Raw genomic sequence first — 15,074 nt, 5'->3', positions numbered from 1 at the left:
CGGCATCCAAGCTCTCCTCTGATGACAGATGTTGGGAGAAAAAAAAAAGGATCGGGTGCGTTGGATCTTCTCACAGGAGATAGCCCCTGCCAGATGCCTCTGATGGTGGCTTAATTCCCCTCGCCCCACTTTCGTTATGTAAATAAAATGCTTACCTCATCACTTCCCATTCCTAACCCCACCACCACCCGTTACATGAGTGACAGAATCTAAAGATCCTACCCTCCTCCCGAACTCACGTCCCAAATCCCGCGAATGCGCAGAACCAGTCGCCTCACTCACTGATGAAAAAAAATTCTAGAATATTTGCGATTACGAAGTGCTGATATTCACAATAAAAATTTGCCATTAGAATATTCGCGATCAACACTACTGCTGATCATATAATGTATACTGCGCAGCTGCGAGACTTGGCAGAGAAGGGGTGGCGATGAGCAATCGTAGAGGGCATGTCTTATTCATTTGTGGGCGTGGCTGCACTCCAAGAGTCAGAGAACGCTGGACTCATCTCTGAAGCATGGAGGAGACAGGACTCATCTAAGGTGCAATTACATACATGGAGGGAACATTTATTTTAGGTTTTTCTCTGAACTGATAATTCGTTCAGAATTGATTTTAATATCATTATTACCCCTCTACATGTACGGCGCTGGTAGCGCTTCTCAAGCATGATGCCCGCTCGCGCGTGCAGCGGGCATCATGGCTGGCAAGTCTCTGCTGTTTCAAACAGCAGAGACCTGCGACTAATTACTGCAACCGGCAATAATGCTGATCGTGGTAATTAAATGCTTTATATGCCGTGATCAAGTGAGATCACGGCAACTGAATGCGCAAAAACAGGGAAGCTCACGCTTCCGAGCTTAGTACTGATGCCCCGTGCGGCCAATCGGGACTTGCCCCGGGCAGGCCAACATAAGAAATGAGCAAAATGCTCAGAAATTGTCATTTTTTAAATCCCTTATAGGTCAAAATTAAAAAACATAATTTTTAAGGTCATTTATGAGCCTTAAAATTATAAAAAAATAAATTAAAAAAAGTAAAAAAATATATTAAAAATAAAAAAAAAGTTTAAATCACCCCCCTTTCCGTATAATTAAAAAATATACCTCAATAACAATAAATATAAACATCCTGGGTATCACCGTGACTGAAAACGCCTATAATATTAAAATCTAAAAAAAAAATCCAATACGGCGAATGGCTTAACGAAAAAAAAATGAAATAAAATGTGATCCTAAAGGTCATGCACACTCCAAAATTGTATCAATAAAAACTATGAATTGTCCTGCAAAACATGAGCCCCTAAACAGCTCAGTAGACATAAGAATAAAAAGGTTATGGGGGTCAGAATATGGGGATGTAAAAAAATAAATAAAATAAAATTCTCAAAGTTTACACTATTTACACATAAAAAACCTATACATAGGGGGTATCGTTGTAATCGTACTGACCCAGAGAATGAAGGGCATGGGTCAGTTTTGCCGTAAACTAAAGGCCGTGGGAACAAAACTCGTAAAAAGGTGGAGGGATTGCTTTTTTTTTTTCCAATTCCACCCCCTTTGGAATTTTGTCATTAGAAAGTACAACTTGTCCCACAAAAAATAAGCCCTCATACAGCTATGTGACCGGGAAATATAAAAAAAAGTTATGGCTCATGGAAAATAGGGAAGAAAAATGAAAACACAAAAACGAAAAAACCTCCAGTAGCCAAAGGGTTAATGTATTAAAAAGTATTTATAGAAAAGTGAGTGGATAAATAGGCTTAGAAAGTGATGACAGGTTTCCTTTAAACGAGCACTGATCGACTTGTTATATCTGATCGACTGATCATGGCCCCACAGTGGCCATCTAATTCTTAATCAGCAAGGCACATGATGCTTGAAAGTCTTGGCACTTACCTATAATCCCCTTTATAGGGCTGACGACCTTCTGCAGAGCTCTAAGTGTTTCTTGAGCTGTTCTGTCCTTCAGAATCACCCTTTGATATAACCGGAGGAAGTTCTGGAGAAAGACATGATGCAGTGTCTATGTTACATGGGGTTACAAGGGTGGCAAAGATGGGATCAGTCACTCCAACATATATCAATGTATTTGGAGGGTCTCAAAACTGGAGACATCTGACATATACACCAATGACTGTAGGAGCAGAGAGTTATCTGGACGGATCCTTCATCCCACTGTAGAACATCACAGTCTGCATCTCTCCAACCTTAAATGTTCGAAACAAAAACACAGACATTGAGTGTCTGAAGAAAATGTCTTCTCTTTACCTGTAGTTCTTTCACAATCATGAAGCACAGTAACCTGTCCAAGCCATTTAATCCAAATGTCCCCAGGGAGTCCTGGATCTCCGAGAAGAGATGGTTGTTGGTCACCTCTTGGTGAGTTCTCATGTCATACCAGGTGTTCATCTGGTCTTTGTAACAAGTCACCCTGAAATGTACAGGCAAGAAGCAGAACAGGAGGATCTGAGCGCACAGAAATAAAGGTGTGGCGGTAAAAGAAGCGCAAAGGGATATCCCCACCTGGGGCATTTATGGCATATCCACTGGTGCAAATGCCACCTCTTGGACCTTGGGAATGAGGTCCTGAAAAGAGCTGAGTAAGCGTGCACAGCTGGCTTCAGAACTCCCATATAAATGGATGGAGAGGGACACATGAACGGCCACCTTTCCAATCAGAGTGACTGCAAGATGAGGCTCCATTCCCAAATCACAGCAGGTGTCTGAGGTGAGACTATCAGACATTTATGGCATAGCCACAGGGTATGTCCTAGATGGGACTACCCATTTATCCAATACATAAGAAAAGTTCTGCAACTTTCTAATGAACTTCGTGCTTCAATCTGCTTGCCATCAGTAGCAAGTTGCTTGATACATATCCTGACCTAATCCTGCTCACACAGCTGCAGCTTGTTACAATGTATCAGTGTAGGTAAGGGCTCTTTCACACGAGTGGATGCCGTGCGGGTAATCTGCTGCGTGAAAGAGAACTAAGCGCCGTTCCGGACAGCAGAGACACGGAGCAGTAACATGACTGATTAATGCTCCGTGCCTCTCTGTGATCTTTTTACTACGAAATCACAGTGAGATAAAGTTGTCATCGTGATTTTGTAGTAAAAAGATCACAGAGAGGCACAGAGCATTATTATTATTTTGGCTTGAAAAGGTAAAAAAAAATAAAAAATAAAAAATTATTCGATAGTTTCAGCTTATTATTCCGTTTTATTCTTCTTCTCTGCCCCCCCTTTTTCTATACACTACTCCTCCTACAGTTTTGGGGTTACAAACGCCAAAACTTTCCACACTTCTTCGACCTGTAGTGAGGTAAGTTGGTTGTGCTTTAATAAGCGATCCCACCCTCCGGGCCCCTGGGGCGCCCCCCCTTCCCCGAAGACCCCACTTTTTGTCATAGACTTACATTGGAAAATTGTAAACTTTTGCCACTCGTACAGCTTTGAAGTTAAACTCACCAAACTTGGGGTCAACCTGAAAATTTCTGTCACATTTCAGGGACTCCAAAAAGTGGGCGGAGCCACAAGCAAGCAATCAGATTTTCCCTATTGACTTCAATGAGAAAATTTTTATTGCTGTCATTCTCACAGTATTTAAGCCAGAATACCCAAGCTTGGCACCGTGGGTCACTGGTTGACTGGGGTTAAAATTTATAAAAAGTGGGTGGAGTCTACAATGGCCAATCAAATTTCAGCCATTTGTATAAATGGGAAATTTTAAAACTGCCGCTGCTCTTAGACTGTTAATGGCAGGGTCCTCAAACTTGGCACAATGGTCACTGGAGAACTGGGATTAAAATTCAGAAAAGTGGACGGGACCAAAAACAACCAATCAGATTTAAATGGGAAAAATTAAAAATGCTGCCATTCTCACATTATTGATTTCATGGACCTCAAATATCACAAATGTGGTCATTGGGTGTTTCCACTTCAAGTTTAGAAAAAGTGGGTGGAGCCACCAACAACCAATCAAATTTCACTCATTGATTTTCAATAGAAAATAAAACTGCTGCCATTTTTACACGTTAAAGGCCATAATTCCCAAACCTTAAAGTGTTAGTCACTGGGTGACTGTGGTTCACAATTAGGGAAAAATGGGGCGGGGCAACAACAGCCAATCAGATTTCAGCCATTGACCTTAATGAAAAACAGATAAACTGGTGCTATTATCACAGTTTAAATGCCAAGTGTCCCAAACTAAGCACAATTACTCACTGGGTGACTGCGGCCAAAATTAAAACTTTTAAAGACTGCCATTCTCACAGTTTTAAAGCCAGAGGCCCCAAACTTGGCACAGACCATGAGTGGGTGACTGGGGTTAAAATTCGGAAAACTGGGCGGAGCTTAAAACAGCCAATCAAATATTACATATTGCTATTCAATGGGAATATTTAAATTGCTGCCATTCTCACACTGTTAATGGCAGGGTCTTCAAACTTGGTACATTCGGTTACTGGGTGACTGGAATTCAAATGTAAAAAGTGGGCGGAGCCAAACACTGCCAATCAGATTTGGGCATTGGGTGTTTCCATTTCAAGGTACCAACAACCAATCAAATTTCTCTCATTGATTTCCAATAGAGTTCTACTCCTCCCACAGTTTTAGGAGTACAATTTTGAAACTTTGCACACTTCTTCGGCCCATAGCCGTGGAGGTTGCTTGTGCTTTAATAGTATGGGCGTTTTCGGTCGCGGTGATGTTTATATTTATTGTTATTTAGGTATTTATTTTTTTAATTATATGGAAAGGAGGGTGATTTAAACTTTTATATATATATGTATAATTTTTAAAACTTTAAAAAAAAAAATTGTGATGATTTTGTTGCTCATATATGAGCCTATAAATTATGTTTTTTAATTTTGTTCTATCAGGGATTTTCTTATCCTGGACTGCCATCTGGTGGCCAAAATAAGAATTGCTGCATGAACATTTTCAGTCATCCCCCACTGGGATGTTCCCTTTAAATAATGGATGTTTGAATTTAGTAAATTTTCTTTGATTTTGGACTTTTCCATTATCTGGGTTCTGATATGGAGATATTTTGTGCTGCCTCCAGACACACCGATATTGCACGAAACTTTGTGGCGAGATGTGTAAGGTTCCACATTCATATTATATATATATATATATATATAAATCTTTTTTGAACAAGTGAGCGTTTGACCCCTTCAAGAAGAGAGAATTTCTCAGAATGCATTTAAAATACATTTCAATAAGGATTAACTAAAAGTAATGTCATTATTCATTATATGTTTAAACAATCTTCTATAACTGCGCAGTTTGTGGATCGCATAACGTGACCGGGACCTGGGGATCATGTGTGCTCTCCATTTGCGCTTCATTCAAAGAAGGAAGTTAGGGGTCACATGTGCGTCTCACATGCGTTCCATTCAGAACGGAAGTGAGGACGCGTATTGCACGTGCGTGGTAAAGTGTATGCCACGCCGAGAACCTCATGGCGCAAGGGGATCCCAGCCGGTCCAAACAATCTGTGTGAGCATTTTTTTTTATCATGATTTTAATCACACCTGAACCCTATTATACACATTATGGTCACCTGATAATTAATTAAGTACTTGTATGAATTTAATATTGTTTTTTAACAAAATGACACATTATGATGAATTGGTCTGGTTACTGATCATACTGTATTATATAGATCAATGAATTTTTATGTATACACTATGTAATCATGTTGCAGATAATTGTATGAATTATTGTTGTACATTGGTTACACTATATGCACCTTAGTTAATGTATCACTGCTTGAGAAAGGTTCCAGAAAGAGGACCGAAACGTTGCCGTTTGGTGAATAAACACAGAATTCCTTTTACTTGTGGGAGTGCTGTGGAATTTTTGTACTATATATATACACATATATACATACACTAACTTACTTTGGATCAGTTATCCTCAAGATTTCACGACACAGCCGCCCAATGAACGTCACAGACTCGTCTACAGGAGGAAACTTAGGAATGGGGATGTGCGTGGACTGGTACATGCTCTGCCAATCCTGAATCTGAAAGATAGAAAGGGTCCTGGGGTTATATGGGTGCAGAGAACCCATCCAACGGGCAGCAGGACTGTTCTTCTGGAGGAAGAAATGCAGATTTAAAGCCCAGGTTTACGTATAAGCGCACACATTTACATTTAACCAGGTATATGCTGAAGAACTGCTTTACAGCATGTTACAATGATTCTGAGTTACCAGATATCGTACAGCCTACTCTCCTTCATAGCTGCATTCATAATTCTGCCATGGCAGACATCAATGCAGGATTAAAACCTAATCCCTGCTTCAGAGACATCACACGTATAGCCGGCAATACTGAACCTTGGTGCGGAGGAAGTTATTACACTCTTGTTCCACATTATAATTCACAATCCGAGACACTTCTTCCTGCCAAATCTTCAGGCCGTAAATGCTGACATAGTCCTGAATGTACTCAAAGGAGCGGTGGAAACCATCCATGGTGGCTGCCATATCCTTCAACTTTGGAAGCAGTTCGCTTGGCTGGAGTGACAGAGAAAACAAAGATAGTCTCATCAACGTCTGCGGCTCTATAATATACTTTTAAATTGGTCAACGTTTTCAACCTTTATGCTTACATTCAGTGAATAGAAACATGAATCACTAACATTAATCTCTTCTGAGCAAAGCAATCATTTTTCTAAATCAGACAAGCCATCTAGGTTTCTATTCAATGACTGCATACAGGTGCAGATACAAAACGTTCATTATAAAGTTGGATAACATTTCATCATACAGGTAGGTTGGCACATTGAAGGCATTTTAGGTTGTGATTTTCTTTAAGGGCTCATGCACACGACCGTTGGGTGCTTTGCTGTCCATAAATTGCAGATCCGCAAAAAATGGATACCGGCCGTGTGCATTCCACATTTTGCGGAACGGAACAGCTGGCCCCTAATAAAACAATCCTATCCTTGTCTGTAATGCAGACAATAAGAGGACATGTTCTATTTTTTTGTGGAACGGACAGAAACGGAATGCACATGGAGTAATTTCCTTTTTTTTTGGCGGCCCCACTGAAGTGAATGTTTCCGCATATGGGCCGCAAAAAAAAAAGGAACGGACACAAACAAAAAAAAAACTTTTGTGCGCATGAGCCCTAAAGGGCATCTGTCAGCAGTTTTGTCCCTATGACACTGTCTGACCTGTTACATGTGCACTTGGCAGCTGAAGACATCTGTGTTGGTCCCATGTCCATATGTGCCCCCGCCCTCTGCACTTTGATTGACAAGGCCAGGCATGATCATGTTTAGGTTACTTTCACACTAGCATTTTTACCGGATCCGGCAGGGTTCAGCAAAAACGCTTCCGTTACTGATAATACAACCGTCTGCATCCGTTATGAACGGATCCGGTTGTATTATCTTTAACATGGCCAAGACAGATCCGTCATGAACTTCATTGAAAGTCAATGGTGGAAGGATGCGTTTTCTATTGTGCCAGAGTTAAACGGATCCGTCCCCATTGACTTGCATTGTGGGTAATGCCGGATCTGTCTTGTTTCGCATCCCATGACGGAAAAAAAAAACGCAGCTTGCTGCGGTTTGCTCTCCGTTATGGGAACGCAACCAAACGGAACAGAATGCTTTTTGGAGCATTCATTGTCAATGGTGACAAAACGGAATCGTTTTTATCCAGTATTGAGATCCTATGATGGATCTCAATACCGGAAAATAGAAACGCTAGTGTGAAAGTAGCCTTACACTGCCTGGCCTTGTCAATCAAAGTGCAGAGGGCGTGACACTTGCAGAGAGAGCAGAGCCTCTAGGTGTAATGGTAACGCCCCCGTTGCTCCTAGAGGCTCATTTGCATATACTAAAACATCATTTTTCTCAGCAATGCGGGCACATAGGAACATGGGACCAACACAGATGTCTTCAGCTGCCAAGCGCACATGTAACAGGTCAGCCAGTGTCATAGGTACAAAACTGTTGACAGATGCCCTTTAAAGTGTACCTGTTGTTTCAGATAACAATTCAGAATAAGCTGTCCTGTGTGTACATGAGAGATACCACTAGTGTATATCTGACCTATATATGTCTTGTATCTGGCATTTTTTTGTTGTTGCAGTTTTCCCCTCTACTTTTTCCTACAATGTGCAAGCATGGCTACTACCGCTGCTGGATTACAGGGTAGTTCTAACCTCTGGATACGAGCCGTGTATAATGCGATGGAAAAATGAATCCAGCCAGCAAAAGGAGGCAATAAGGAGAATCACAATACATTAGTGTCTTGTATTAACTTTCTCTACATGATAAATGCAATTTGCTGAAGTGAGACGACCCCTTTAAGAACTTTGTGTATCAGTTATGCACCATTTCCAAAATCCCTTCTTGCTGTCTGTGAATGGAAACATTCTAGATAATGAGAACCTATGTAGGCCTAATACTTTTCATAGCTGATCATGTGCAACAATTGCATCCACCTCTAAGCTGTCAAAAGTATTAGGTCTACACAGGTTTTTCAGCTTCAGGTTATGTTCACGTCATAGATTTAATTGACAACATGTGCAGGGTCTGTCGTACAATGGATCTGAACGATGACCAATAAGCAGCAGCACATAAAGTGGAGCATAGTCTCATCGTGTACTGTGCAGTAAGTACCTTTGCTCTGGGGTTAAAGATGAGTCCTCTATGTAATGCTAACGCCACGCGTTTCACCAGCTCCTTCCGTATCCCATCTTCCAGAAGCTGCTTAGGGTCGACCTGAAAACACCACAAATCTGCCGTTACTGAACGCTTATCATACAGCATTGTTACTGGGAGGGGATCACTACCCAACACTGATCACCTATCCACAGTTTGTGATCACAGGGGTTTGACCGCTGGGTCCTCCATGAAAACTGGGATTCTTGTGTACCCATGTAAATGGAGCGGTAGTGTACATGCCTAAAAACCATTCCGTTCATTTCTATGGGACAGATGGAGATAGCCGAGAGTTGTACATGTCAGTCTCCTAGACAGTGAATGGAGTGGTGGTCACACATGAACAGTACCACTCCATCCACACAGTGGACTTAGAGGGGTTCTCTGGGCTTTCAATACTGATGGCCTATCCTCAGGTTCAATATCCGACACCCAGCACCCCCGCCGACAGCTGTATGAAGGGAAGGCACGCGCAGGTCGCTCTCCCTGCTCTCCGCTGTATGTCTATGGCGGTCCCCCGCCGATCTGATATTGATGATCTATTCTGAGGACCTATCAATATTAAGAGCCCGGAGAACTCCTTTAAGAGACCTCCATTCTCCTGATCGGTGGGGGTTCTGGCGTCTTGACCTTCAGTGATCATGCATTTATCATATATCATGCAGATAGGTCATAAATGTTGGTGATGGGCCCAAGTCCTTTAACTCTGCCATGGATTAGTCCAGGCTCCCATCTATATTTTCATGGGTACATTGACGATCAAAGTCATCTTTGTAATCGTCAAATGTTACAGGGCTTGCCCGAGATTTTGATATTGCCAAGCTATCCCCAGGATAGGTTATCGGTATCTGATCATGGGTGGCACCCCCGGTGATCAGCTGTATGAAGAGGCAGCGGTGCTCCGGTGAGTGTTGCGGCCTCCTCCTAGGCCAGTGATGCCACGTTTATCGCCGACGTGGTCTAAGCATAACTCATTCCCATTCCAGCCGCGATAGAAAGCGTAGCCACTATACAATCTACGGCACTGTGCTAGGTAAGCAGTGGCTTCATCGGAGTGCCACACCCTCCTCAAACAGCTGATCGGTGTGGGACCCCCACGGATCTGATGTTGTTGACCTATTCTGAGGATAGGTCATCAATATCAGAATCTCAGAAAACCCCTTTAATATTAGTCCAAGTTCCAGACTGTAATAGGAGGATACATCACGGATTCCTGTTCCTTTAGCTACGGAGCCAGTCTTCCTCTACCTACCTTTATTATTCCAACCAGTGTGGTCTTCATCATGAGGATTCCCTCAGTGAATATGGAAATGGCATTAGTCAGCCTGGCCACCTGAGGATAAACCAAGGATCAATCAGTGACTGCAACATCTTCAGGAAACGGCTTTTCAAGATTAGAAAAACATGTCCGCTTTCTTCCAAAATCAGCGCCACATCTGTCCAAGCGTTGTGTCCAGTATTGCAGCTCCGCTGCATTGAAGTGAATGATGCACCAAATAGGGTTGTTTCGGGTATCGAACTTTCACTACCCAATCGATACCTTTTTTTGCCAGTATCGATTCAGTATCAGGATGTTCGTTTTTTTGGTACTATACTGCGCTCCTCTTATATGACAATATGGTGTGTGCCGCGCTCGGCAGACAGTGGAGAAGGACGGAGGGAGGGACAGAGGGAGGGAATCCCTCCCTCCTATGAAGCGCCCGCTGTGAGACCAATGAAGTGAGCGGGCTCTGAAGCTGCCCGCATCCCTTCCATGGTGCGCCAATGAATGTTTGGCTATTAATGAAAGCAGGAAGAGGGACGGGGGAAGTAATAAAGTTACCGCTGCGCCGGCTGAGTGAGTAAGCTCCGCGAACGGCAGCAGCGGCAGAATCCGCACAGCTCACTGTCAGCCCCAACGTCAGTGCCATCATAGCAGGTACCCCGCACCCGCACAGTGCAAAATAAAGGCAGGCAAAAAACATTTGTATCAGGCAGCCAGCAAGATTGGGGTTAATGTGACTCATTAACCCCAATCTTGCCACTGCCATGTTTTAAACATTACTTTAATGTCAGGCAGGGCACATTTGGACTGAACCCCATGTGCCTCACATTAATAGTAAGTGACCCCCCAAAGTACCATCTCACATAATGGGCAACATGGGGTTAATGTTGGGGTTGAGTTTATAAAAGTTATTTGCCTGAAGAGGAGTCGGGCAGGAGAGGTGCGGGCCCTCATTCTCATGGTCCCACTGACCATCTGATATCTGCTGCAGGTTTCACCGTTTAATTCAATTCAAATGTTTTACGTTTGAATAATCAAAAGGCTTTTTTGTGTTTTATTTTATTTTTTGCGTGGTATCGAAAGGCATCGAGTATCGCAATACTTTTTTATTGTATCGAAACCGAATCAAAATATTGGTATCGAAACAACCCTGGCACCAAATCAGTTTATTTGCTGGTGGTCTTGGGAGCCAGACCTGCGGCAACCACATGATCTCCACTGCGGCTCCGAGAACAACGGGGTTGTCTGTGATAGGATAACCCCTCTAACAAATAACTCTGCTATCCTAACTGCTTTTCAATCAGAGGTAGGTCGTCATTAGTTCTGTCCGCTAGGATTCCACATTAGATAACAGTGCTGGAGATAAGTGCGGCAGTAAGTGACGGATAATCAAATTATTGGAAGCCAGATTAGCAGGATTTTACTGTATATAGACACGGTAATTGGAATAGATGTTAGATAATCCATAGATAATGTACAATTACTAAAGTCATACACTTTTGGGCCAATGGCCTTTGGCACACAAATTTGCAACTTTGTTCATGCCACTTTTACAAAAAAAAAAAAAAAAAAAAAAAAAAAGGAAAGGGCTTAGTAGAAGGGAACAGATTTAAGAGTTTACAGCAAAAAACTAGCATAAATTTGCGCCAGACCATAGCATGGACAGCAAAAGACAGGACAAATCTGTTGGGAGGTGTGTGCCTTTTTACCAAGGCTGCTGAATGAATCCCCAGCCTCCTCCTCTGTGTCCAGATGAGGACTGCTTAAAGGGAACCTGTCAGCTCTGATCTCACCAAGGGCACCAATAGTGCAGTGACAGACCTGCTGATTTCACTGGTCTGTCACTCCTGTGATGCCATTCAGTACTGTTGGAGTACTGATCTGCCAAACCCTGCAGTCCATGCTGCCAGAGAGATTAGTCCGATGTCCAGACGAGTAACCATTTGGGGAGCGCAGGTGCAGCGTGCAGCATCAGACTCTACTCTCGCAGCACAGGCTGTAGGCTTTGGCAGGTCAGTACCCCCAACTCCTGTGATGCCATTCAGTACTGTTGGGGTACTGACCTGCCAAAGCCTACAGCCTGTGCTGCGAGAGAGTTGAGTCTGATGCTGCACGCTGCTCCTGCCCTCCCCAAATGGTTGCTTTCCTGCTGTGCATGGGAAAGAAAACTATCAATCATCGTCTGGAGGCGGGGGCAGCATGTGACATCGGACTAATCTCTCTGGCAGCATGGACTGTAGGGTTCGGCAGATCAGTACTCTAACAGTACTGAATGGCATCAAAGGAGTGACAGACCAGTGAAATCAGCAGGTCTGTTACTATACTATTGCTACCCTCAGTTTAGGTCAGAGCTGACAGGTTCCCTTTAAACGTGAGCAGAAGCTGCTTCCAGATAGGAAATAGTCTGCAAACAAATATTGTATAATTGCTTGCTGTTAGTGAATGAAAGCCTTTCTCCTGAAATTCAGAGACTAACACCACTTCACACAGATGAGGGTTAGTTACCATGTATCTGTGTGGGCAATCCAGTCTACACACAGCAGCAGCTCAAATCTCATCTGTCCTGGTCTCAGAGTCCTTGTCTACACTGATACACTGTAACAAACCCGCAATTGTGTGAACATAAAACTAGCTCTGTATGGCTTCTCAGTCTGGATGCAGACAAGGATATTTCAATGATGGCGAGCAATGATCCAGAAAACACGAAGTATATTAGAAAGTTACAAGACTTTTCACATTACGATTACAAGAATGGACTACACCTTTAAAGAGGTTTTCCTACAATGTACTATAGGAAAAGCCTGATCACAGGGGGCTCCACTGCTGGGACCCCCAGTGGTCATGTAGTGAGAAGGAGTTTGCTTAAAGCGGCGGTAGAGCATGAATGGTGCCCCTCTATTAAAGGGAACCTGTCATCAACTTTATGCTGACCTCACTGAGGGCAGCATAAAATAGTGACAGAAATGCTGATGTCAGCGATGTGTCACTCATAAGCTAAAAGTAAGTGGTTGCTGAGAACCAGCATCATAATCATTGCAGCCCGGGCCTTGAAAAGAGTCCAGTCTACCTGAGAAGAGTCTTGGTTATTATAATCTCCTGCTCTCTCACCCATCTGCTGATGACTGGCAGTTCTCTCCTAGAGAGAAAGAGAGAAAACTAGGTAGAAGACTGTCAGCCATCAGCAGAGAGAGAAGGAATCCATGTATAACCAGGACTCTTCTCAAGTGGCCGTGACTCTTTTCCGGGCCCAGTCTGCAATGATTGTGATGTTGGTTCTCGGCAACCACTTACTTTTAACTTATAAATGACAGACCGCTGAAATCAACTCACCTGTCTCTTCTCTACTTTATACTGCCGTTTGTATGAGTAGCATAAAGTTGATGACAGGTTCCGTTTTAATAAGGGTTCTTATTAAGCAACAGCAAGCAGAGATCCTGGAAACTGTGAGGAATGGAGGAAAAAAAAAAGAAAGAAAATTCTATTACTTTTCATCATACAATGGACTAGCTAAAAACCCCAAGCAAAGGTGGTTAGTGGCAGTCTGTACACGTAATCAATATGTCCCATGATTCTCACCTCATATCTGGCCCCCAGCTGAGCGTAGTCTCTTAGTTTATCCTTGTCAAGGCGCGTGGGCACTTCTATTATATCATGGGTCTGAAGTTTGATAATTTTAGCTAGAGATGTAAACATGCTCTCTGGAATGATCTGAAGAACCTGCAGGAAATAATCAACACAATTAGCATCTTTATGTCTTAATTATCCATTAAATGGGTTGTATGATACTTTGTGAAATCTGGGTTGTCAAGTGCTGCGGGTCCGGTGACTGATGGACCAGAAGAGTCAGGTTCATTGTTCAAGAGACTGCTCAGCCAATCACTGGCGTCAGAGGTCGCTAATGACTAAATGGCACTTCTAATGTGATCCCTTCCAATGATGTCATCACGTCTCCTGTGTTGGTGCTGCAGGGAAATTGAACACTTAGGCTCTGAATTCGAAAGACTGGCATTTGGTACGGTAATGCTACTTTCACACTCGCGTTTGGTGCGGATCAGTCATGCACAAACGCTTCTGTTCAGATAATACAACCGTCTGCATCCGTTCAGAACGGATCCGTTTGTAGTATCTGTAACATAGCCAAAACGGATCCGTCTTGAACACCATTGAAAGTCAATGAGGGAAAGATACGTTTTCTATTGTGCCAGATTGCAACAGTGAAAACGGATCCGTCCCCATTGACTTACATTGTGTGTATTGTAAATGCATTCTCAAGTGCTGCATTTATAAGTGCATTGGAGATATTCAGGCGATAGGACATGTTCTATGTTTTGCGGAGCTGCGGACCCGAAGATCGGGGACGCGCTCCGCAAATGCGGATGCGGACAGCCCACTGTGTGCTGTCCGCATCCATTCCGTCCCCATAGAAAATGAATGGGTCCGCACCCGTTCGTTCTGCAATTTTGCGGAACGGGTGCGGACCCATTTGCGGACGTGTGAATGGAGCCTAAACAAGTAAGATTTGTTTGTTTAAAATCTTTCCCCTCTATAAAATGGCAGACCTGGTTCTGTGCAGGAACTGTTGTGCTTTTATTTCAGGTTCCACTCTTCAGAGGTTTGGATGCTGTCTGATCTGTAGACAGCTCTCCATAATGCAGCAGGAAATTGCATTTTTGAAATCTGAGATTTGTAAATTAACTGTTAAACTCAGGCTGGGAATGATGCAATGCCCCTGCCACAGAGGCCCCCTAGAAATGGAAGATGGGTTACTGCAGGTTCTGGTAGACTGAGAGTTGTGGATAGAAGACATGTCCCACAGTCTGTGGCTCTCCATAATTCATTTGCAGCACTTTCAGAGCGTAAGAGCAACATGGTGGATGGCTCAAGCACAGTGGATGAGGAACAATCATCTCCCATGCCTAAAGTATGCAAGACTGCAGCCAAACACAAAAAGGAGAAGGTGAAGATTGATAGTAAGCAGCTGTGGGCGATTCTATCATAAGAGGTGTGAAGTTTGAGGAAAATGGCGTTGTGAGATGTGTCCCTGGTGCTACGGCTAGCAGGGATAGACGACGTATCCTTAATATTGTTAGGCAAGCAAAGAAGGAAAGGGAGGTGGAT

The 15,074-nt window shown here is 43.2% G+C and overlaps 1 protein-coding gene across 2 annotated transcripts in view; it reads right to left on the bottom strand.

Moving 5' to 3' along the window:
- Positions 1-15,074, bottom strand: part of WASHC5 (WASH complex subunit 5) — a 69,819-nt gene that overhangs the window by 22,218 nt on the left and 32,527 nt on the right. For both annotated transcript variants that reach the window (XM_040431668.1, XM_040431669.1), the window contains exons 16-22: positions 13,533-13,673; positions 9,945-10,025; positions 8,651-8,752; positions 6,351-6,530; positions 5,911-6,035; positions 2,271-2,433; positions 1,899-2,001 (exon numbers count right to left, since the gene is read on the bottom strand). In XM_040431668.1, coding sequence (XP_040287602.1) covers positions 1,899-2,001; positions 2,271-2,433; positions 5,911-6,035; positions 6,351-6,530; positions 8,651-8,752; positions 9,945-10,025; positions 13,533-13,673 — 895 coding nt within the window. The remainder of the gene's footprint in view (positions 1-1,898; positions 2,002-2,270; positions 2,434-5,910; positions 6,036-6,350; positions 6,531-8,650; positions 8,753-9,944; positions 10,026-13,532; positions 13,674-15,074) is intronic.

The sequence above is a fragment of the Bufo bufo genome, chromosome 5, assembly GCF_905171765.1.
Source record: "Bufo bufo chromosome 5, aBufBuf1.1, whole genome shotgun sequence".
In the NCBI taxonomy this organism is placed as follows: domain Eukaryota; kingdom Metazoa; phylum Chordata; class Amphibia; order Anura; family Bufonidae; genus Bufo; species Bufo bufo.
This window is presented reverse-complemented; position numbering and strand designations above follow the sequence as displayed.